General features: G+C 33.3%; 1 protein-coding gene and 1 non-coding gene across 2 annotated transcripts in view; one reads left to right on the forward strand and one right to left on the reverse strand.

Annotated features, from left to right (window-relative positions):
* Positions 1 to 322: 322 nt before the first annotated feature.
* Ero1a (endoplasmic reticulum oxidoreductase 1 alpha) overlaps positions 323 to 25,302 on the reverse strand; it is a 47,939-nt gene continuing 22,959 nt past the window's right edge. The window contains exons 7-16 of the mRNA XM_047540167.1: positions 21,480 to 21,600; positions 19,462 to 19,508; positions 16,778 to 16,789; positions 10,870 to 10,896; positions 10,651 to 10,743; positions 9,145 to 9,391; positions 8,630 to 8,699; positions 4,471 to 4,557; positions 4,242 to 4,375; positions 323 to 3,442 (exon numbers count right to left, since the gene is read on the reverse strand). Coding sequence (XP_047396123.1) covers positions 3,382 to 3,442; positions 4,242 to 4,375; positions 4,471 to 4,557; positions 8,630 to 8,699; positions 9,145 to 9,391; positions 10,651 to 10,743; positions 10,870 to 10,896; positions 16,778 to 16,789; positions 19,462 to 19,508; positions 21,480 to 21,600 — 899 coding nt within the window. The 3' untranslated portion in view covers positions 323 to 3,381. The remainder of the gene's footprint in view (positions 3,443 to 4,241; positions 4,376 to 4,470; positions 4,558 to 8,629; positions 8,700 to 9,144; positions 9,392 to 10,650; positions 10,744 to 10,869; positions 10,897 to 16,777; positions 16,790 to 19,461; positions 19,509 to 21,479; positions 21,601 to 25,302) is intronic.
* Positions 10,156 to 10,229, forward strand: Trnaa-cgc (transfer RNA alanine (anticodon CGC)). The gene has a single exon. It is a non-coding gene; the product is annotated as a tRNA-Ala (tRNA).

A 25,302-nucleotide genomic window follows, 5' to 3' on the forward strand; every position in this document is an offset into this window, starting at 1 on the left:
TATGACACCTCCCTCTTTCCCCTTCGTATCATAAACAGAAATCAATTTATTTAACCCATAATCCCAGCTATCTTTCATTATTCAAGAAATTCCTCAGTGATGCTGCCTTTTCCTCTGAGAGTTCTACACCTGCTCCCAGAATAGACCCCTTTCATGGCCCACCAAAAACCACACCCAATTTCAAATTGAACTTCAGTTTTATTGACACCCTAAATTCTATGAATCCTTGGGAGTCTACTGACCCTTACTGTAGAGTGAAGTGAGTGGAGGTATTTGGAGTGAAGGTATGACCTCTCATATAATAAATTTGTCACTTTAAAAGCAATTTATTCAACAAATATTTATTAAATGTTCATATGCCAAAAACTATGCCATGGAGATGCCAGAATGAATAAAGTTCCTTTTCCTGCCCTTGAGGAGCTCACATTCTAGTAAAGGAGACTTTAAAAAAAAAACAAAAATACAGTACAGTAAGTGATACAGTAGAGGTAGGTTATAATGTTACAGTGGTGACACAAGAGGAAGTTAGATGACTCTCCCTGGATATAGCAAGGGGGCATTCACAGAAGGAATGCTAAAGCTAAGCCTGCAGAGATGCATGGAAATTTCCAGGTGAGCAAGGATGGCTAGGACACTTGAGGCAAAGAATATAGCCTTCACCAAGGTGTAGAGGCCCAGCCACATGGGGCATGTGAAGAACTACAAGTCTGTTTTACCAGTGCATTGGGTGGGAAGACATAGGAGAGGAGCTTGTACACCAAAGGACTTTGGCTTTCTCTAGAAAGTTCATGAACTCACTGAAGGGTGTAAAGCAGAAAGTAAAATAGTCAGAATGCTCCTAGAAAGCTAATTTGATAACACTCTAGAGCATCAAAGAGGGGACAGATTGGTTATAAGTAGTCCTTCAGGTAAGAGCAATGAAAATGGGAAGAGTGATGCATTAGAAAGGTGGAAGAAAAACAGTATACCCTAGACACTAGGGAGAAGGTAGAGAAAGGAATGAGCCAATAAGGCTTAGAAGATCCTGGTTCTGAAATTAACCAAAGTAAGGGAAATAGATCTAAGAGTAAGGAGAAGAAAAAGCATTTAAACACACACATAGGTAACTGTGGGACAACCAAGTAAAGTACATGCAGTAGGCAAACAGATGGAGAAGTTTGAGCTAAAGATAAGGATTTAGGAATCATTGATTTGGCATTACCCAAGAGTGAGAAGTGGTATAGTGATTAAGAGACCAAGAATGAAAGTCTGAGTAATAACATTTTGGGAATAAATTAAGAGGTCAAAAAGAGGGGTCTAGGAGCAAGTAAAATGAGGAACCCAAGGAACAGAAATTTTTAAAGGACATTATCATCAGTAGTGTGAAACATGGAAAAAAGGTCAAATAAGAAGTAGTTTGAGTCCCCAGCCCCCCAAAAAAGAAAGAAAATAGTTTGTGAACTGAACTGTGGATTTAGAATTAAGATTTTAGAACTCACAGGAAAGGACTGAGAATAACTAGAGCCAAATGCCCAATTTTAGTTCAGGGTCAAGGGGGACATCGAAAAGCAGTGGTTTCAAAACAATTGGCTGCTAAGAAAGCAGGGAAGGGAGGTATACACACAAACAAATATTTAAGTTCATCTACCGTATTTTCAGAGCATGAGAAAGATCCTTAAATATTTATATATGGAGATCACTTCATAGTCCTTTGAGTCTCCAAAATAATTGACTTAATTAGTGGGTTAATGTCTTTTTTTCCTGCCCTATTCAAAGAAAATGGGGAGAGGGGGCAGAAGAAGGAAAACAAAACAAATATTTTTAACTTAATTCAGTGATCATTCATTTAAAATATACCAAATACATATTCATACATTCATTTAACAAATATTTATTGGATACCAATTATGGGCTTGGCATTGTTCCAGGCCTTAGGGACACAGAGAGGAAAAAGTATACAGCAGTGTAAAGTGACATTTCTCAGCCATTATATAAATAAACCCTGCTTTACTAATACCATAACATCTCAACATGTTATCCCTGCTAAGATTCATAGAAAGAGGGCACATAATTTTGAGGTATACAGTTTCTTTTTCCCCACAATTATCATATGACATTAATTCCTAAGCTCCTTCAAATATTTGTATCACTGAAGAGCTTCCACTAATGAAAATCTCCCAAAATTATGGTTCACTTTTGGGGAGACAAAGGAAATGAAGTTCATGTATTAAAAACAGAAATTGTATGCTCTATGACTATACAGATTAAACATATAAAGGGTGACAAAACTTTAGATTGGGACCCCAAATGATTCCTTATTTTAAGGCTTATAGTACTTTAGTTTCAGATTTGTAGGGGGGCTTTGGGGCTTTCTTTCTAAGAAAATCATTTTTAGAAAATCATTCAGTATTACATACTAAAGTGTTTACGGTTAAAAGGGAAAGATGCCTGTAACTGACTTTCAGATGATTAAGGAAAAAATAGCATGTGTGCATATCGACACAGAGAGTATCAAAGACAAGAGCAAATGTGAACTGTTGGCGAATCTGGGTAAAAGAGTGTACTATTTTTGAAACTCTTCTGTAAATTGAAAATGATATAAAAATAAAAAGTTTTCCCCAAATTTTATTCAGTTTCAGGGAAAGTATTATGAGAATAAATATATAATCTATTTGACTTTTCACAATGCTTAGAAATCTCCTAGGCCTTTGACTTGTTATTGTAATTTTTACATACCAAACAACCCAATCAAAATAGCAATATAACTCTCAATGTGATTTGTTTCATACCAAAGTATCTTAGGGTTTCCAAATAAAACATGGGGCTCCCAGTTAAATTTGAATTTCAAACAAATAATGAATAATTTTTAGTACAAGTATGTCCCAAATATTATATGCAACATATTTAAAAGAAAACTAGTTGTTCATCTGAAATTCAAATCTAACTGGGAATTCTCTATTTTTATTTGTTAAATCTGGCAACCCTAAATGTATTTAAAAATTCTAGACTATTATGGGCCATTCATGAACCTCATTAGCATTTTCCTATTAAATGCTTGCCACATTGCCATAGTTTTATTGTTTCATCTTCTTACATAGAACTCTGTTGAGAAACATTATTCACTTAGTTTTATCATATGTGAATCTGATAATCCTGCTTTTATTCAATATTAAACTTTAAAATTTGTACCACATTATCAAAGTATTACTTTTACTCACAATAATATTAAACATAGACTTAGCACAATTAAAAAAATTTACTTAAAACAATATAATTCTCCTTTACAAAAGCAGCTTTATATAAAATGTTTGGCTTAAGACTGTCATTGCTTTTATGCCTTTGAATGAAATTCCACTCTTTGGCCTCCATTGTCCAGAAACAGGCATATTCAACTCGTTTTCTTTAATGAATATTTTGTAACAAGTTCCTGAAGTTTTCTAATTCTTTCACACTTGTAGAAATTCTGTAATCAAAAAATATTTTACTCAGAAATCATTTTAGAAAAATTTGTTTTGTAAAAGTTATTCGCTTTGCATTTTTAGAGTATACAAAAATTTTAATTTATTTCAACAAATCAAAAGGTACATAAACCATTTAATCTATTTTAAGGTACTTTAGTTAATTTGACATTATTTTTAGTATTAAACAAAAAATACATAATTATGAAGTACACAAGTATTGAAACACTTATGTACTTTAAGTATTCAAAACTACATTCATTACTTAATATTAAGGTATTAAAGTACATGAGTATTTATATAAAAATATAAGCACATAAGTATTTAAATGCTTATGTTTTTATATAAATACTCATGTACTTTAAGATAATGAATTCCATTTTACATCTAATTATAATGTACCAATAAAGAAAAAAATTATTAACATTTTTATATAATGATGACTTCACAAACTTACATATATGCCTATATTAAACATATGATTTTTCAATGATCTGAAGAAAAATAACTGGATAGTATAAAAAACACTTTTAAACAATTAGAAAAACTGCACAAATTCAAAAAAGATGAATATTGAAATCTAATCAGTAAATTAATCATGAATATAAGAGTTAACAGATAAAAATAAACAATCATCAGTGATTGTATTCATCTACATTCTTGAAGTATTTCATAAGATCATATAATTCTGTAATAAGACAATTTCACTAAAAAGATATTCCTTATCTAGTTTTATCTGAGAGTATACATGTTGCATTAGACTTACTTGGCTAGCAGAAACAATTTTAGTACATTCAAACTAACCTTCCAAATGCATTAAATAATGATACTATTTCTTGTCTGGTTAGATGGAATTCATAACTGGGTCCACTTTCTGGCATATTGGCTATCAGTTTCTCAGAAAACAAGATCTTCAGAGCAGTCCCCAAACCCTGAGTCTATAATAGAAATAAAGAAAAGAATAAATAAAGAAACTAAGAAATTCTTCGTGCAAAAAATAAATGAGAATTAGGACTGAACTAGAATTACTTACCTGAAGCTTTCCCCACAGTCGACATTTAAAACAACCAACGCAATCCATGATTCTTGAAATATTTCTAAAATGCAATCGAAAGTCCTCCTAAAAACAATTTAACGAAATTTTATTAGGATGTAATATATGGTCAACTAATAAGTATTTTCCAAGTGCTTTCTATGTGCCTAATACTGGGCAAGGTACTATAGGGTACCTAAAACATTTAACTGAACATCTACACACTAGAATTTTACATGTACACTCATTTAATGTTCGTGACAAATACAAAAGTAAATATTATTATAATCTACCCCTAATGAATTAACAAAACAAGATTCAGAAAGGTTAGATACTTTGCCTAAATTCTAGTATATAACAAACTTTGAATCCAGGCCTGCCTGACTCCAAAATGATATGCAAAAATATGAAAAGTTAACTTGGTTGATATGTCCTATTATATGCAATTATTAACTATGTGTCACTATGTGGCAAGAGGAGATATTAGAAGGTATCATTCACCAAATAAGAGGGAAGGAGAAATGGAGGAAAGCCTTTGGTTTCATAAAAGTTAAATTACAGGCCTTCTTTCTGGTATTAATTGGGTAAAACAATCAGATATTTTATTATTAAGGTTAACAATATTATTAATATACAAAATATAATGAATATCCATGTACCTCCCACCAAGTTTTAGAAAGAAACCACTTCAAGTACAATTAAAGCTCCTTATGTATTGATCCAAAGAACTGTATTCCATCCTATATTGCCATGCTAAATTCAGTGTTTACTGTTACCTTTATGTTTTTATACATTTAATGCATATGTATGTATATATCCATGAACACTAGATTATTATATTGTTTACAATGTGGCAACATGCATCCAGCTCATCCAAAAGTAGCATATGTTCTTAAGGAATTAAATAAAGGAGCGAAGCCAAGAACACATCTTTCTTTTACTCCAAGGGAAATTATTAATTGATCCTCCAAGTGACTCTCTCTGTCCTGGAATCCCTCAGAATTTTAAAAACTTTTGAAAATTGTCATATAATTCAGATAGACTATCCCTTATTCCAAATGACCTGTAATTTTGAAAGCATATAGTATTTTTCTTTTTATAATATAATAAATCATACACTGGCTCAACAAGATAATAGGACTACATATCTAAAACTAGGATTAAATCAAAGATTGGCATCTACTATATTCAGAACAGACCTTGAATTGCTCTGGAGACAAACTTTTCCCAGTTGCTTTATTCAGCTGAAGACCAAAACAGCTATAACATGTAAATGACTTTTACTAAGATCCCAGATCTTGTATCTTTATTTAGTAAAAAGTCCAAATTATTAATTGTTCCTATATGTAAACAATATTCTCAATCTTTTATTTCTGTGCCTGTTCAATCAGAGGTAATGCTAATTTGAAACCCACTTTTAGGAATAACTACCCAACAAAATTAAGGTTTTCCTTAAACTAGTGTTTGACTTTAACTTAGGGCACTTATGATTGCTTATAGTAGCCAAATAAATATTATAAATTAAAACCAAGCACCTGAAATAGCATGAATCTCTGACTTAGGTGAATTTAACACACTGGAACCAAATTAATAAGACTAGAAACTGACTAGATCAGAATAAGAGAAAGTCCTTCAAGACTTCCACAAAAAACAATCATGTCTAAGAACTTGAGACAATGTGGGAAGCCATCCTTATCTAGCAGAATCAGACTATGTTGAGCCTCATGACACAGCAGGCTGACTTCTCGGAACTGACAGACTCGGAGGTCTGTGCCAGATTTGGGGGTGGGGGGGGTATGTGGCACTGTGGGGGTGGTTCCCTATCTGGTTCTATGACAGTTTCCCTGAGCAAACTGGCTCCCATAACTCTACCCCATCCTGTTCATCACAGAAGAAGCCCCTCCCGTTCTGGGCCCTTTTACCTGTGTGATTATAAATAAAAGAGAGTTGGGCAACTCCATGTTGTTAGAGGCAAGAACTGGTACGGCCAGAGCCGTGACGCCTTCTTCTCATTTAAAAAGAATATTGGCTCTTGTGTTGTTGTTGATTAGATAAGTTTATGGGTAATTGATTGATTTATAACCAACATCATCCTCCAGCAGTTAACCCTTTTCTCATCCATGCAGGATGTGGCTGAGAGACCCCCCACAAGACAACTTCAAAATTATCTCAGATTGGAAAAAAACTGGAATCCTAAATAACGTAAATCACTTTCAGTTTCCCCTTGTTCAGGCATACAGTTTTAGGTCATTGTTTTAAACTACAGTCATTTAACAGAATGATCAAATATGATATAGTTACAAGCTGTGATTTATATTCAGTGGCACCAACTGACCATTTCTTGCCCAATTTCTCAAATGTTTTATAAGCCTTCAAAGCAACCCTGTTGTATTTTGAACACTAAATAACTCCATTTCATGCAAGTCCTCTATTTCTAGCCATATATGAATAGAGTATAAAAGGAGTCACAATGAGATTATTTGAAATGAATTTACGAATATGAGTATTCAAATCCAAGTGTACCAGAAACTACTTTTTAAAAAGTAAATATCTGATAATACCATGTTTTCCTATTTTCTCACTTCTTTGTTTTATTTCTTTGCTGTAAAAGATTCAGAAAAATTCTGTTAGTAAGGATTCTCTACATAAACCTCGCAGGACATGAAAACTGAGTGTTTTGGAGTTTTGAGCAAATTAAAACATTGTGAGAAATATTTCTAATTTGCACAATCTAAAAAGAGCTGATGCCAAAACACTCTCCACTAAGCCAGCAAGTGAACTAAAAATAAGGAACATATTGAAAATAGTAAGAAAAAGAGAAGTCTTATTGCAGCATCTTCCCCCTCACTCTCAAGTTCCTGGAAGCTGTTTGGGAGGTTATATAATCACTGAAGTATGTTTTTGTAGCAAGAATGCTTTAAGTAGGAGATAGATGGGAGGTCAAGAATAACTATTATCTAATGGGAAAAAAAACGAGCGCAAAAAAGTACTTTCTTTGCTAGCTACATAAAATCAGGTCTTTCATCATGGAAAGAAAGAATAAGAAATGGGAAGATTGTTATAAATATTCTGGTGAAATCAGATTGAACCTAGAGATTCTAAGGGCCACCTGCTTTTACTTACCAGTAGCTTTATAAAGAGAAGAGGAACAGAATTTCACTTAACCCCCAAAATATTTTGCAAATCCCTTGGGGGTAGGAGTTGTCTATTCCTTTGATGACAAAAATTATGCTCTATACAAAGTGTTTAATAAATCTTCCTAGTAATATTTTATATTTGTGGTTTTTTTGAGGCAAATACATATTCAGAAGTGGTCTTGCCTAAGGTTGTACCCCTGTTAAGAAGCAAGACAACGACTGGACCCCATTTTCTGGGGTGTCATGTCTGTCCTTTCCCCAACAGATGCTGCCTTTAAATTCCAGTAAATAAGATAAAGACAACACACCACAATGTGTGTTTTAGAACTGTCTGCAGCAAAAGATAGACTAATATTGCCACTTGTGCTCTGGATCCCTTTCCTTTAATTTATAACCTCTATTTGTTACATAAGACCATCAATGTAAAGTATACAGTGATACACATCTTCCACTTGTTACTCCAAACATGATGAAAATGAGAACTTAACTCAGACTTGCCTATAGAATTCCTTTTTTTAAAGGAAAAGGAAAAAAACATGACTCCAATTTTTCTTGGAATTTCAGAATGTGTATCAAGATCTATCATTAGTATAAATACATAGGTTTATTCATTTTTTAAAATTGACAAATGTTAATTAGATATACTTATGGGATGCAATATGACATTTTGATATATGTTTACAAGGTAGAATGATTAAATTAGGCTAATTAACAAATCCATCACCTCACATATTTATTTAGGTGTGGTGAAAACACTTAAAATGTACTCTCATTAATTTTTATAATATACATTATTTATTGTAGTTGCCACTGTGTACAACAGATCACTGAAACTTCTTCCTCCTGACTGAAACTTTGTACCCTTTGATCAATATCTTGTTTGCTCTTCTATTTCCCCCCGCAGCTTTTGATAAAACACCATTTTACTCTCTACCTCTATAAATAACACATGAATTCATATTCATACTTGCATGTTAATCAGTTTTTAATCTAATAATAAAGTTAAACTATAATATAATTACCTTTAGTTTGTGTGCTTCTTTTTTATCCCCAGCAAAAAATGAATTCTCATCAAAATGCAAAGGAAATGATCTGCATTTTAAAACAGAGACTATTCATTTTATGTATTATTAAAATTATAGGTCCATCTAATATAATATTTTACAAGTCAACAATAAATAATATAATTAAAATATGGTAGAAAACAAAGTAAAACCAACACTCTGATGCAAACAAATTCTTATCCTCAAATCTAAATGCTAACTATATAACATAAAAGTTTGGTCCCAAACTCAATTTGCCCAACTAAATATAAAAATAAGACAAGTATCAAGTACTAAAAGAATGGCTCTTAAAACTAAAAATGTATGTTTTTTAGTACACAGAGCAACGCAAAAACAAAAACTCAATTCTAAAAGACAGATGGGCAAGATTGGTTTTGAATTATTTAAAAATAGTTTTACTCTGTTTAAATGTTTAAGCATTTAACTTTGGCTATCGCTTGCCACTCCTCTATTAATGCAAAGTTGTAATTTACTTGATTTCGTGAAGTATTTCCAGAAGTAACATTTTGTTTTCTGCATCCTGAATTTTATTTCCAGTGAAGAGTTGAAAATCTGGGCGCTCAAAGAATGGCAAAACTTTAGACAAAGCCCTTAATTCTATCAAGTAGAGAAAATATAGGTTCTTAAGTCTTCTTGGACCTTCTCCTTCAGTTAAAACTCCATCAAACCGCTGTTGAAACTCTGTAATGTTGTGTCCCCATTTCTTTTCCAACCAGGTATCTGGAAAGTAAGAATTACATAGTAAAAACTGAATTTTATAATTAATTTCCACTTAAATTACAATAGGCTATTTATACCTGCAGAAGTTAGTTTCATTTTGTATTTTAAAATATATAATGAGGGGTTGGGTTTGTAGCTCAGTGGTAACGCACTTGCCTAACCCATGTGAGGCACTGGGTTCGTTCCTCAACACCACATAAAAATAAATAATACAAAGGTATTGTGTCCATCTACAACTAAGAAAAAAATTAAAATAAATAAATAAAATACATAAAGAGGGCTGGGAATGTAGCTCAGTGGAAGAGTGCTTGCCTGGCATGCATGAAGCCCTGGGTTCAATACCCAGTACCACAAAAACAAAAAAACAAAAATCAAAACAAACAAATCAGGGCTGGGGAGATAGCTCAGTTGGTAGAGCGCTTGCCTTGCAAGCACAAGGCCCTGGGTTCAATCCCCAGCACCGCAAAAAAAAAAAAAAAAAAATCAAAAACCCACTAAAATACATAATGAATATAATCAAGAAAGCTATTTTTTTCATAATTTAGCCTGTAAGTATTCTATATTGGCATTTTATCTTCTAGAATCTCCTTAAAACTAAAATGAATACAATGTTTTACCAAGAAAGCAGGTTTTAATAAAAAATAAAATTTCTGCACGTATAAAACTGAAATATATAAGTGATCATCTGAAGTTACTAATGAGTTTGAAGAGCTGTTTCAAATTCAAGTTACTATATTTTGTTTATAAGAAGTAAAATCCTGGGCTGGGGATATGGCTCAGTTGGTAGAGTGTTTGCCTCGCAAGCACAAGGCCCTGGGTTCAATCCCCAGTACTGCAAAAAAAAAAAAAAAAAAAAAAGTAAAATCCTTTAATTCCAAAAGAAATATACTACTGATTAAAACCAACCATTATCTCATTTTCCGACCACATCCCTAAAGAATAAAGAGCAGCATGACATTCTTTACCCCTGAAAACTAGCACATAAATTAAAAAGATGCTGATATAATAATATTTAATAAATAACAAAATGTGCTTAGGAGCTATTTGAATTACCAGAACAAAACAAAGAATACTTCCAAAATAATGTGTCTAAATTTGAGCAGCTTCTTAAAAGAAGAAAGAGAGTTCCCATGTTCCCTGATTACTACAATTTAAGAATGCATTTTTACTGCCTAATATTCAATCAGGTAAATACCAGAAACTTTTTGAGAAACCTGAAAATAAGTGTGGGTAAGTGAATAAAAGTAAATGTCACATACCTTGTAAAAGATATCTCGCACTCAAATGCACATTAATGCTTGCATGGAGGCCAGATATAAGTCTATAGAATGCCCTTTTTTCTACACAGAGGCCTAAAAAAAAAATCAGTGATTTGCAAATAAAATTTCATATGTGAGTCTTGTAACTATAAAATTAATTTCATGACTGTAACAAGATGGGGGAAAGTCATTTAAATTTATTTAAAAGTTTCTAATTACCTTCTAGCCAACTGTAAAAAGCATTCTCTGAAATTAAAAGAAATATAAATTACAAGATTGTAAAAATACCAAAATATGTCTTTTAAAAGTTTAAAAGCATTATAGCAAATTTATGGCAAACACTGTTTTAAAGATTGTTCAACCTAAATAAAATCTTATTTGCAATTTTCTCAAAGGAAGAAGAGAAATTCTTGAAATGATGCAGTTAAGGACCACTCTAAAATAAAGATTTTAGCATCGCCTTAGGCAGCCCCATTCTCATAACTTTCTGGATAAACAGTTCATATGATGTCAAAATATAGGAAAATACCTAACTTAAATAACAATTCATGCATGAAAATTATTATTAGAAAAATAAAAATTATAAAATCATATTAGAAGTGTAGTAGTTGTATATAGTTGATAACATAATGTGCCATTTGCCTTCATAACTACATAAACAAAAGCAAAATGCAAACAGCAAACTACATAAAATGTACGCTGCAAACATAACAAAGGTATAATGTCCTAAATGTATAAAAATCTCATAAACTGAATAAAATCCTAAAATGCCACTAAAGGGGGTACAGAAGATGAGTAGGGAAAGGAAAAAACACAAATCAGACAAAAACTGATCAATCTTGTCAGTAATAAATATTTCAAATTAAAAGAAAGCTATACCACTTTTCCTATCAAATTAGTAAAGATAAAAATATGATACGACTTAATGCCCACAAAGGTGGAAAAAGAACATAATATGTATTTATGTATTATAAATAAAGTAGGTATGTATATATGGAGAAATATATAGAAAATAGCAAAATGTTAATAGAAAAGTGGAGTAAGGTAGTAGCCAAGAACATGGTCCCTGAAGCCAAACTTCCTGATTTGAAATCTAACTGCTATTTATAAGTCACCTGACTGTAGCCAGATTGCTTCTGAACCTCTCTGGGACTCATTTTCCTCATCTATAAAATGGGGATAGAAAGAATACCTCCAATGGATTGAAGTTAGAAATAAATGAAAGAGTAAAAAACAGAAACTACTCCAACACCTGGAGATTAAACAATATGCTATTATATGATGAATGGATAACAAAAGATATTAGGAAGGAAATTAAAAAATTCTTAGAGGTAAACGAGAACAAAGAAACATCATATCAAAATCTCTGGGACACTATGAAAGCAGTACTTAGAGGAAAATTTATTTCATGGAGCGCATTTAATAAAAGAAGTAAAACTCAAAAAATAAATGACCTAACACTACAGCTCAAAGCCCTAGAAAAAGAAGAACAGACCAACACCAAAAGTAGTAGAAGACAGGAAATAGTCAAACTCAGAGCTGAAATCGATGAAATTAAAACAAAAGAAACAACACAAAAAATTGACAAAATAAATAGTTGGTTCTTCGAAAAAATAAACAAAATTGATAAACCTTTAGCCACACTAACAAAGAGAAGACGAGAGAAAACCCAAATCACTAAAATTCGGAATGAACAAGGAAATATCACAACAGACACGACTGAAATACAAAACATAATTAGAAGTTATTTTGAAAATCTATACTCCAACAAAATAGAAAATTTCGAAGACATCAACAGGTTTCTAGAGACATATGAATTGCCTAAACTGAACAAGGAGGACATACACAATTTAATTACACCAATTTCAAGTAATGAAATAGAAGAAGTCATCAAAAGCCTACCAACAAAGAAAAGTCCAGGACCAGATGGGTTCTCAGCCGAGTTCTACAAAACTTTTAAAGAAGAGCTCATTCCAATACTTCTCAAAGTATTCCATGAAATAGAAGAGGAGGGAATCCTCCCAAACTCATTCTACGAAGCCAATATTACCCTGATACCTAAACCAGACAGAGACACATCGAGGAAAGAAAATTTCAGACCAATATCCTTAATGAACATCGACGCAAAAATTCTAAACAAAATTTTAGCAAATCACATACAAAAACATATTAAAAAGATAGTGCACCATGATCAAGTGGGTTTCATCCCAGGGATGCAAGGTTGGTTCAACATCAGGAAATCAATAAATGTAATTCACCATATCAATAGACTTAAAGTCAAGAATCACATGATTATTTCGATAGATGCAGAAAAAGCATTTGATAAAATACAGCATCCCTTCATGCTCAAAACACTAGAAAAAATAGGGATAGTGGGAACATTCCTTAACATTGTAAAGGCCATCTACGCTAAGCCCATGGCTAATATTATTCTAAATGGTGAAAAACTGAAAGCATTCCCTCTAAAAACTGGAACAAGGCAGGGATGCCCTCTTTCACCACTTCTATTCAATATCGTCCTTGAAACTCTAGCCAGAGCAATTAGACAGACCAAAGAAATTAAAGGGATACGAATAGGAAAAGAAGAACTCAAACTATCCCTATTTGCTGATGATATGATTATATACTTAGAGGAACCAGGAAATTCCACCAGAAAACTTTTAGATCTCATAAGTGAATTCAGTAAAGTAGCGGGATATAAGATCAATGCACATAAATCTAAGGCATTTCTATATATAAGCGATGAATCTTCAGAAAGAGAAATTAGGAAAACTACCCCATTCACAATAGCTTCGAAAAAAATAAAATACTTGGGAATCAATCTCACAAAAGAGGTGAAAGACCTCTACAATGAGAACTACAGAACACTAAAGAAAGAAATTAAAGAAAACCTCAGAAGATAGAAAGATCTCCCATGTTCTTGGATAGGAAGAATTAATATCGTCAAAATGGCCATACTACCAAAAGTGCTATACAGATTCAATGCAATTCCAATTAAAATCCCAATGATGTACTTTACAGAAATAGAGCAAGAACTTATGAAATTCATCTGGAAGAATAAAAAACCCAGAATAGCTAAAGCAATCCTTGGCAGAAAGAGTGAAGCAGGGGGTATCGCAATACCAGATCTTCAACTCTACTACAAAGCAATAGTAACAAAAACGGCATGGTATTGGTACCAAAATAGAAAGGTGGATCAATGGTACAGAATAGAGGACACGGACACAAACCCAAATAAATACAATTTTCTCATACTAGACAAAGGGGCCAAAAATATGCAATGGAGAAAAGATAGCCTCTTCAACAAATGGTGCTGGGAGAATTGGAAATCCATATGCAACAGAATGAAACTAAACCCATATCTCTCACCATGCACGAAACTAAACTCAAAATGGATTAAGGACCTCAGAATCAGACCAGAGACCTTGCATCTTATAGAAGAAAAAGTAGGTCCAGAGCTTCAACATGTCGGCTTAGGACCAGACTTCCTCAACAGGACTCCCATAGCACAAGAAATAAAAGCAAGAATTAATAACTGGGATAGATTCAAACTAAAAAGCTTTCTCTCAGCAAAGGAAACTATCAGTAATGCGAAGAAAGAGCCTACAGAGTGGGAGAAAATCTTTGCCAATCATACTTCAGATAGAGCACTAATCTCCAGAATCTATAAAGAACTCAAAAAACTCTACACCAAGAATGCAAGTAATCCAATCGACAAATGGGCTAAAGAAATGAACAGACACTTCACAGAAGATCTACAAGCAATCAACAAACATATGGAAAAATGTTCAACATCTCTAGTAATAAGAGAAATGCAAATCAAAACCACCCTAAGATTCCATCTCACCCCAATTAGAATGGCGATTATCAAGAATACAAGCAACAACAGGTGTTGGCGAGGATGTGGGGAGAAAGGTACACTCATACATTGCTGGTGGGGCTGCAAATTAGTGCAGCCACTCTGGAAAGCAGTATGGAGACTCCTTAGAAAACTTGGAATGGAACCACCATTTGACCCAGCTATCCCACTCCTTGGCCTATACCCAAAGGATTTAAAATCAGCATATTACAGAGATACAGCCACATCAATGTTCATAGCTGCTCAGTTCACAATAGCCAGATTGTGGAACCAACCTAGATGTCCTTCAATTGATGAATGGATAAAGAAACTGTGGCATATATATACAATGGAATATTACTCAGCCATAAAGAATGATAAAATTATGGCGTTTGCAGGCAAATGGATGAAACTGGAGAATATCATGCTAAGTGAGATAAGCCAATCTCAAAAAACCAAAGGAAGAATGATATCGCTAATAAGTGGATGAGGACACATAATGGGGGGTGGGAAGAGTTAGTGTTAGGGTTAGAGTTAGGTTTAGGGAGGGGGGCAAGAATGGAGGAAGGAAGGACTGTATAGAGGGAAAAGAGGGGTGGGAGGGGTGGGGGGAAGGGAAAAAAATAACAGAATGAATCAAACATTACCCTATGTAAATTTATGATTACACAAATGGTATGCCTTTACGCCATGTACAAATAGAGAAACGACATGTATCCCATTTGTGTATAATAATAAAAAAAATAAAGAAAAAAAAAAAGAAAGAATACCTCCTAGGATTGTTGAAAGAATTAAATGAAATAATACACTGCCTAAAAGAGTGCCTCTCAAGTAGTTACCATTATTACTTTGGGGTTAAAAGTAATTAACTCCTTTATAAAATCTTTTCTTTTTTTCTTTTATTTGACTAGAAATTGGAGGGCTAGCGATAACACTGCTTGGGACCTAGACTTCCAATGACATTTTCAATTCAGTTCAGTTTTATAATCCCCAAATAGCTGTTCTCAACATGACCTGACTGTGATCTAGTTCATAAAGCGCCTAATATGACAGCTGTCAGTAATAATCCTTTGACATTTGGCCAAAATCAGTTTGGCACTTATAAATGAGATAGTTTCTCTAAGAATTGCACCCACAGGTTAGTGATCTTTTCTTTGATAACAAGAGACAAGTCATGGTCTTTAGATTAGTTTTGGAAAACCAAAGTAGCCTTCTCTAACATAGCTAAACTACAGCACAGAACTAGGTTAATGCCCAAGGTGGAATAAGGTTACTCAAAACTGAAAACCACCTCCACCACTAACAAATGAAAGGCAACTTTGGAAAAATAACATTACTGCTAAAAATTTCTTTTTTTAAATTTTATTTTTATAGACTGCATTTTGATTCATTGCACACAAATGGGGTACAACTTTTCGTTTCTATGGTTCTATACAATGTAGAGTCACACCATTCATGTAATCATACATGTACATAGGGTAATGATATCCATCTCATTCTACTAAAAATTTCTCATTCAAACAATTCAGTTCTGATTTAGCATATCATTTAGCTGCTACTGTTACTATAATATAAAGTACAATGATAAAATAGCAACGTTATCAGACTTTATTATTTTGTTATTTAAACACAACACAAAAGTAATTCATAAAATCATGTTCTGAAAATAGAAGATTTTGAGTAAGAGAAAAGTGATACTTTGTATTTTAGCAGTTTCATTTAGATGGGTTAAAACTAAGCACTGATTCAGTCTTTTCACATTGTTAAAGCATGTGGTTTTAAGAATAGCAAAAGTCATTCGAATTTTACCCTTAAAGCAAAATGATTCTCAAAAAGACAAAATGAACCTAAAATAGGTTAAAAATTCTTAGCATTACTATTAACTTAGATTTGGCAAGAGCATAAACCCTAGATGCCAGCTCTGGAATCAACATTCCAGTCATGCCCAGGACCTTCCTATGTGATACCAGCAGCATATCCCAGACTTCAAGCAGTGGAGAGGAAGAAGTCTTCCCTGCCAGAGTTATGTGTGTGGGGAGGTGACAGGAGGGGGAGGTGGACAGCACAGTAAATGTGCAGCTGGGCTGTTGGCTGAGGAAGGATCTCCAATGCTGAGCACACAGTCACAGTCCTAACCTGTGCTTTCACCTCCAGAATTTTAGATAAAGAAATAAAAATTAAGTTCTTCTGAGTCTCAGAGGTAGGAAGGAAAAAGAGTTTGTCCTTTTAAACATCCAAATATATAAGCAATGTCATGTATGTAATGTATGATAAAGAAATTATACTTACCTTTACTTTTTCCTGAAAAACAAAACAAAATGCTTATTATTATAAATTCCTTCCAGCTGCCCCTTTTCTACTGCTGCATTTTCATTAAAATGAGACCTTTTTAATAATGATTAGTTTTAGTCCATCCATTCATCCCTACAAGTAAAATCTGAAGGTGACACTCATGACAGCAACTCTACCTAACAGTAGTATGAATAGTGCCTGGTTATACTAAATGGCATTTTCTCCAGAAGCATGCATGACAAGTAGCTCCAGATCACATAAGATTTAATATGGGCGACAAAAGAGAAAAATCAAACCCATATCTGAGTATTCTAAAATATCTCAAGGACTTATGTTTATGTGGCTCAGACTCTTTTCCACATTGATTATCTTAAAATTATAACATAATTTCTGTTAAAGATTTGCATTATTGCTTTTAAACCTGCAGAATGACATTATAAGATTTAGACTTAGAAATATTTTCAAAGACTGAGATTCAAACTATACATGATGTAGCAGTTTGTACACAGCTGCTGATTTATGATCTCAGAAAAATTTGAGGCAGAGGACTGCAAGTCCCAGACCAGCCTCAGCAACTTAGTGAGGCCCTGTCTCAAAATAAAAAATAAATAAATAAAAACAAATGCAGATATAGCTCAGTGGTAGATTTGGGCTCAACACCCAGTACTAAAAATAAATATATAAACAAACAATCTTCATTTTTACCATTTTTGTTTAATGCCATCATTGTTTATTAAACATTCATTGTAAATATATGTTTAAAGAACATATATTTCGGGCTGGGGAGATAGCTCAGCTGGTAGAGTGCTTGCCTTGCCTTGCAAGTATAAGGCCCTGAGTTCGATCCCCAGTACAGCAAAAAAAAAAAAAAAAAAAAAAAAAACATATATTTCTTAAATAATACAAGTTTAAGAAGAAAAAAGAGAAACAAAATAAAGTTATCCAGAACCTCCTCCCCTCACCATTTATACTATTTAAATTTTGATAAATGTCCTTTATTCTTTGTGTATGGATATTTAGAAATTATATTTTGGTTTTATAAAAATATATTACACATACTGCTTTTATATCTGCTTCCTTTCCTCAGGATATTGTCAAACATTTTTATTTAAATGGATACAAATCTACGGCAACATTTATTATGACCTTATTTTAGTATGTGGCTATACCATAATTCAACCTGTCCCCAATGAGAAACACTTAAATGGTTCCCATTTAGCTTTAAAGTAAGTGAGGGTAGCTAATTACTTTATTGAGTCCTCATGTGAGTCCCTAGTAAAGATCACTTCTTTCCTGTGGATTTACATTTCATCTGATGTTAAATCAATAGCTTCCACTGAGTCACCTCATGTGACTCTGCAAAAACCCAAGAGACTTGTTTAGAAATAATTTCTTTCCTAGCATAAGAAAGCCAAGGCTGCCAGCATTTAAGGCATGATGCAATCTCACTGATTTACAGGAGGAAATTTATATTTATTGACTATAGGACATCAGCATCTTTTCACACAAATTTTAACACCTTACACATTTGCTAAAAGCACATCAAAGATTATATTGGTAAGCACATTTTCTAAAAGAGCAAGATATATATTTTCTAAGGAAAAAGTCATAAATCATACACTAAAATGGTTTATTCAACAAACTAGTCTGCCTATTATTGACCGGACAGGGTTTGTGAGTTTCAATTTTACATTCCCTCTGGCAGCTACACACAGTGCCTAGCATGAGGTAAATGGTGAGTAATCATTTGTTGTTAGAACAAGTGATTTTCACTGATATAGATAAAACCACTCCATGAGGAGGGCAATTTTCAATGATAACTAACCTAACAACTACTCCATATATTAGGTGTTGGGTTCTATAATAGGGGATAAAAAAGACAAATGCTGCCCATACATCCAAGGTACTAGGGTAGATCGACAGATTTATAAATAACAATAAAATAATGCTGCACAATAAAAAAGGCTATAAGAGATAAATAAAACAGAGTTCATATTTAATGAGGAAGGAAACATTATATCTGGTTAGGAGGGTCAGGGAAGGTTTTGTGAGAAAGGTAGCATTTGGATCACACCTTGAATGTAGAAAATAAAAAATTTTAATGCAATATAAAGAGTGCAATATATGGAGTCTACATATAATTTCAAGGTTTTGGAAAAAATTTAAAGTTTTTTTTTTTATATTCATATATCTGGAAGATGAGTAAAAACTAAAAAAGAGGCAGCACACCCATCAGTGTGCCCACAAAAATACCAAGAATAGTTGGGCACAGTGGGGCATGCCTGCAATCTCATTATCCAGGAGGCTGAGGCAGGAGGATGGCAAGTTCTCGGGCAATTTAGCAAGTGCCTATCTCAACATATAAAATGAAAAGGGCTGGGGAACACCCTTAGGCTCAATCCCCGGAATTGCCAAAATAAGTAAGTTAGTAAGTAAGTAAGTAAATAGATAAATAAAATACATACTAATTTTTATCTTATGATAATCCACAAGCTTCATTACAAAAATACTCCTTATCAAAATATAAATATACCTCTGTGAGGGAGAGGTATAACCTCTATGGAAACAGGACTGTGGATTAATTGACTCCATCTGCTCTTGTCATTTATCTTGCCTTTCCTTCTCCCTAACTGAAGTTCATCAGCTGATAAATAATATAATAATGCAAACAAATAGCTCACCTTGACCAGAAGCCAAAGGATTTAAAGGCCTTTTAATTGTCTGTGGCCTAGAAACAAAAGAATTAAAAGTACTGTATGAAATACAAATATGTTACCAGTCATGTTATAATTATTTAATTGAAGTGATAATATCTCAGAAAGTTGCTTAATGATTATATCTAAAGTCAAATTGTTTTATTGAGATTATAAAATATTTAATTTTCTCTAATTGCTTTTGAGAAATTATTGCCTGTTATTTGTTTTAGTGATAATAGATTCATGATCTTTTCCCATTATAATAGTCATCAGGTCATTTCCTAATCACCTCTTCAAACAGAGGAAGAAAAATAATATCAGTCAACTTTTCTCCTAGAGTCACTAATATGCTTTTATATGTATGCAGGAGCGTATGTTGTATGGTACAAAATGCACCCTTAATCGAAAAACAAACAAGCAAAAATATAAATATCTAATACAAACATTAAAGTTGAACATGAAAACATTATTTTCCTAAAAGATTATTTTCCACTTAGGAACTCTTAGACACTTCAGTGTACCCTATGGCCATTAAGTTTATTATGATTTAAATAAAAGGGTTTTTAATAGGAAAAAAACCAAAGCTTTCTAGATAATGTAACTTAGTGCTTCTAAATCTCAAAATAAATATACATTCATAATGTTTAGTAAAGTGTAGGGATTATTTTAATGTCCATAATTTAAATTTTGAAACTTTATACAACTTGAGACATTTTGAGAAAAAATACCATAATCTATATTTTAACATAATAAATGCCTCCTACAATATTTATATTGTTAGAAATGTTATAGGATCAGGATATTAATTAGAAAATGCCATAAATCCAAAACAAATCTAACAAATGCTTCATAAACTTTTCTAGTTTCCATTAAAACAACCTCCTAAAAAGAAAAACCCTTTAAAAACAAACTTTCAAGTTAGTAAACCAAATATTCCTAATAAGAGTCAAGAGAATTTACACACACACACACACACACACACACACACACACTCTTAACCTCTCTGGGTTCTCAGATTCTCCCTCCGTAAAACAGTGATGACTCTAACACAAGGTAAATATGACTCAGCTATACCACTTCTTGATATCCTAAAGAATTAAAGGTCAGCATACTATAGCAATACATGCATATCCATGTTTATAGCCACATAATTCACAATGGCCAAACTATGGAACTAGTCCAGATGTCTATCAATGGACAAATGGATATATAAAATGTGGTATATACAGCCATAAAGAAAAATGAAATTATGTCATTTACAGAAAAATGGATGGAACTTGAGACTATCATGTTAAGCAAAATAAGACAAACTCAGAAAGTCAAGGGTCAATGTTTTCTCTCGTGAGTGGAAGTCACAAAGGATAAAAGATGGCATGGGAATCTTATGAAAATAGAAGGGAGATCAACAAAGTAAGGGAACCAGGGGGCTGAAAAGGGGAAATACTGGGAAATAATATTGACCAAATTATATTGTTATATAGTATGCATGTACAAATATGTAACAATAAATCCTCCTAGCATGTACAATTATAATGAACTAGAGAAGAAAACGGATAGAACAGTTAACACAGTGAGCAGGTAAAATAACTACAATGACAGAAAAGAATGTAGAGCACCAAAAAGAGAATTGAGAGCTGTAGATTCTAATCTACATGCTGCCACTAATACCTGATCTTGGGAAATCACGTCAACTTCCTTGGCTCTGCCTCCTTGCATACAAAATGAGATTCTACAACCTAATCAAGGAATATTTGTTTGTACCTACAATATTCCCATAAAGTTCTAATACTCTTCCCAGTCTTTCAAAGAAGAAAAAAATATTTGTTAAAATTTATGCCAATGTTTCCCTCAAAGGGAACTGGATTAATGAAAGGTACGTTTCTATGTCTGAATGTATCTTTTAACAAAATGAACTTGATTAGTAATTTTAAATCATTATGATTTTGTTTAAAAAGAGAAATCACCACCTCTTACAGGAATTTCTAAATGAAAATGATACATACTTAAAACAGTTTTCTTCATAGATGACATTCCATATCTTCCAAGCATCTGGTCCCTTATAACCAGTGTAGCGCTCAGGATTAAGGAGCAAATCCACATATTCAGCATCAGGGGACTGTATGTCTGTAAAATAAACATTTCCATTAAATCTTTCTTATCTTTAGATACCTTAAAAAGTTAGTATACAAGACTATGTGCCATTGATTCTAAGGTGTCACAAATGTAACAATGGATCAGGGATTTTAAAACAATTTTTTAAGAGAAAGGAAAGAAAAGAGGGAGAGACAAATGGCCATATTAACTGTGCACACTAATTGCAAAAGCATCCTGGTTTTAGAAATGGTAAAAACAGAAATCTGTTCAGATTGAAGAATCATAATCCAATTCTCATAGGCTTTTCCAACAATAAATATAATAGATACTTATTTCCATGTTAATCAGAGCAGCTCATTGGTAACTTAGGCAAGTGAAGAAGTATTAGTGCCATATACTATTTGTTACCAAATACTTTCTTCTTCAATGACCACCATCAGGATCCACTACCAAGCTGTCCAAAAGATATAACACTAAATAAGCAAAAGTTGTATGTAGGATGATTTTGTGTCAGCATCCTTTATAAAAAGGAACACTGGAAGCAACCTAAGCACCCAACATAGCAGAGCAGTTAGAATCCTGGACTCTGGAGCCAGAACGCCTGGGTTAGGATCCAGGTCCTGCCACCTATTCCTAATTTAAAACCGTTAAACTTTGCTGGGCACAGTGGTACATGCCTATAATCCCAGTGGCTCAGAATGACTTTGGCTCACAAGTTCAAAGTCAGCCTCAGCCATTTAGCAAATCCTAAAAAACATAGTGAGACATTGCCTCAAAATTAAAAAAAAAAAAAAAAAAAAAAAGTCTGGGGATGTGGGTCAGTGATTAAAGCAACCCCAGCTTCAATCTCCTGGTACCAAAAACAAAAAACTCAAACTTCAAAATAGAAATGATGGCCCTAGTCCTTCAGTGGCACTGGGAAATTATTTAACAGTACAGCAGTATATTACTCATCTATAAAGTTTAACAGTATGCACCAAAATATGGGCAAAAATGGCCTCAAAGCAGAGTAGATGACAAGAAACAGAGCACAAAGTTCCTTATAAGAGTCCATCAAAGGATTGTAGATCTGTGGTAGAGCACTTGCCTAGCATGGGTTTGATCCCTAGTACTGCAAGATAAAAAAGAAAGGAAAAAAAAAAAGCAAGTGAGCAATAGAGAGTCCATCAAGCTCTCAATAATACCTACTTCATTTTATTAAAGAACAAAGACAAAAAAAAAAAAAAGAACTGAGTTTAGTTATTTTTATTCCAATTCATAGTATAATAAAGGCACGAATTAGGGAGAAAATAACTTCTAGAACTAGCATCTAGAAATAACTGAACCCAATGCAGAAGTAGCAATTAAAACAACTAGAAAAGCTGGATGCAGTGGTATACACCTACAGTCCCAGCATCTCAGGAGGCTGAGGCAGGAGGATGGAGATCTCAAAGCCAGCCTCAGCATGTGGGAGGCGCTAAGCAACCCAGTGAGACCCTGTCTCTAAATAAAATACAAATTAGGGCTGGAGATGTGGCTCAGTGGTGGAGTACCCCTGAGTTCAATCCCTGGGACCCTCAAAAAATAAATAAAATACCTAGAAAAAATAAATATAAGAACTTAAAAAATAAATTTAGCAGGGACTCATCCAGTTCAGAAATGGACAACTGTTCATTCCAATTAATACTAAAGGCAATTACCACAGAAAATTACACTAACTTGATTTTTAAACCTCCTCTTTTTTAAAATATATAAATAATCTTCAATATCCCATACTTTAAAACACAAAACTAGCCACCAAGATATGATTAATTTTTTTTAATATTCTGCCTAGAGATAAACATTTTGGCCTCTTGATTTTTACTTATGACAAAATAAAAAATATATTTTGTTATATCCATATTTTGCCACAAGACTAAAGCTCAAAATTCTTATAAGGATTTATAAAATACCCTCTATACTTCACACACTGTTTGCATATGCTATTTATTCCCTATGAAGCTATGCTTTTTAAAAATACTCATCTTTTAACAGAAGAAATGAATGTAAAGGGGCAAGTGATTCACCAAACTCCACCATGTGAGTGAGTTATTGGTTCTCAATTGGCACTCACAGTGTAGTCTCAAAAGGATAGCAGTTCATTAAAATGGAAGGTAAAGAATTACCATCATTTTCCTAACATTACATGCCTAAACAATTTTGCTATACACTATAAATTTAGTTTATCTCATATGATACCATTTAAGGCCCAAAGATCCTTGTGGAAAAGGCAGCAAAACAAAAAATGTAGGAGAATGTTTTCATCTCCTTCCTTTACTAGTCTAAGTCTTGATGTAAGTCTACAACCCCACATCTAACATCCTTGAGAACAGACGTTCAGGAACTGAGAACAAAAGCAATACAGTGCATGCAACATACATTAAATACTCCTCCAACAGGGTCTGGGGCAGCAATCCAGAGGGGTAGAGGCATCGCATGGAAATAAAGGCGTCAACTGGTATGAGAAAGGAAGCCATGAACTAGTTCCTCAGGAGGCCTGGAAATAAATGGCTTCTAGGCAGCAACGATAGTTAATATCACTAATTTAAAGTGAGACCACAGGGCTGGAACTGGAGCTCAGTGATAGAGCACTTGCCTAGCACGCTCCAGGGCCTGGGTTTGATCGCAGCATTGAACAAAAACAAAACAAACAAAACCCCACACACATACACATTTCTGCAGTGAAACACATGAATGCTCACACTGAATGTGTATAAAACTTAGGAGGAAAGATGTTTATTTTCCAGATTTTGAAAATAGAAAGGAGGTATTATAGATAAGTATATACTAAAACATGGTCATGTTTCCTATCAAGGAAAGCTCTTCTTTTTCTTTTTCTTTTTTCTCCCTTCATCCATTCTTTTTCTTTCTTTCAAAAAGAAGCCACAAAATTATAAGTAAGCACTTTCCCTCCCTTTCTCTTTTATGGGAATTGCAGGCTTCTCTTTTACTTGTAACTTTAATGACCTGTATTATTCTTTTCACTAGTTTTTTTAAAGATCATTAATACACTACAAAAGGATACCAAAACTCAATTAGATTAAATTTCATTTAGGCAATTAAGAGGCTAACAATCCAACTTAGGAAAACAAACAAACAAACAAACAAAAAAAAAAGAATGGGAGGATCCATAAATGTAGGCTGCTAGAGTTTAAAAGACCAATACTGTGGATTAGTTTTAGATGCTGCAGGTATGACTCTGTGGTACAATATTCTCTTTTTTGAAAGCAACTAGGCCATCATTAAGGAAAATGTAAAACAATTCAACAGTAATATAACAGAAGTAAGTATTTTTAATTTTTGTTTTGTTTTTGTTTGGTACCAGGGATTGAACTCAGGGGCAGAGTCTCATCCTCAGCCCTTTTTATGTTTTATTTAAAGACAGGATCTCACTAAGTTGTTTAGGGCCTCACTAAGTTGCTGAGACTGACTTTGAACTTGCAATCCTCCTGCCTCAGTCTCCCAAGCTGCTAGGATTACAGGCATGCACCACCACACCCAGCCAAAAGTAAGTTTTCTTAATTCTTACATTTTAGCTACTTATGCAAAATGCATGTGTATATTACAAAAATTACAGAAATTACTACATACTCAGAACTGTAAAACTTAACGAGGTAAATTTTTTTCTAGGAATTGAGTTTTCTTTTTAAATATTTTTATTGTGGTAAAATATATATGTAACAAAATCTGCAAGTTCAACCATATTTAAGTATA

This window comes from Sciurus carolinensis, chromosome 2 (genome assembly GCF_902686445.1).
Source record: "Sciurus carolinensis chromosome 2, mSciCar1.2, whole genome shotgun sequence".
NCBI classification, from domain to species: Eukaryota; Metazoa; Chordata; class Mammalia; order Rodentia; family Sciuridae; genus Sciurus; species Sciurus carolinensis.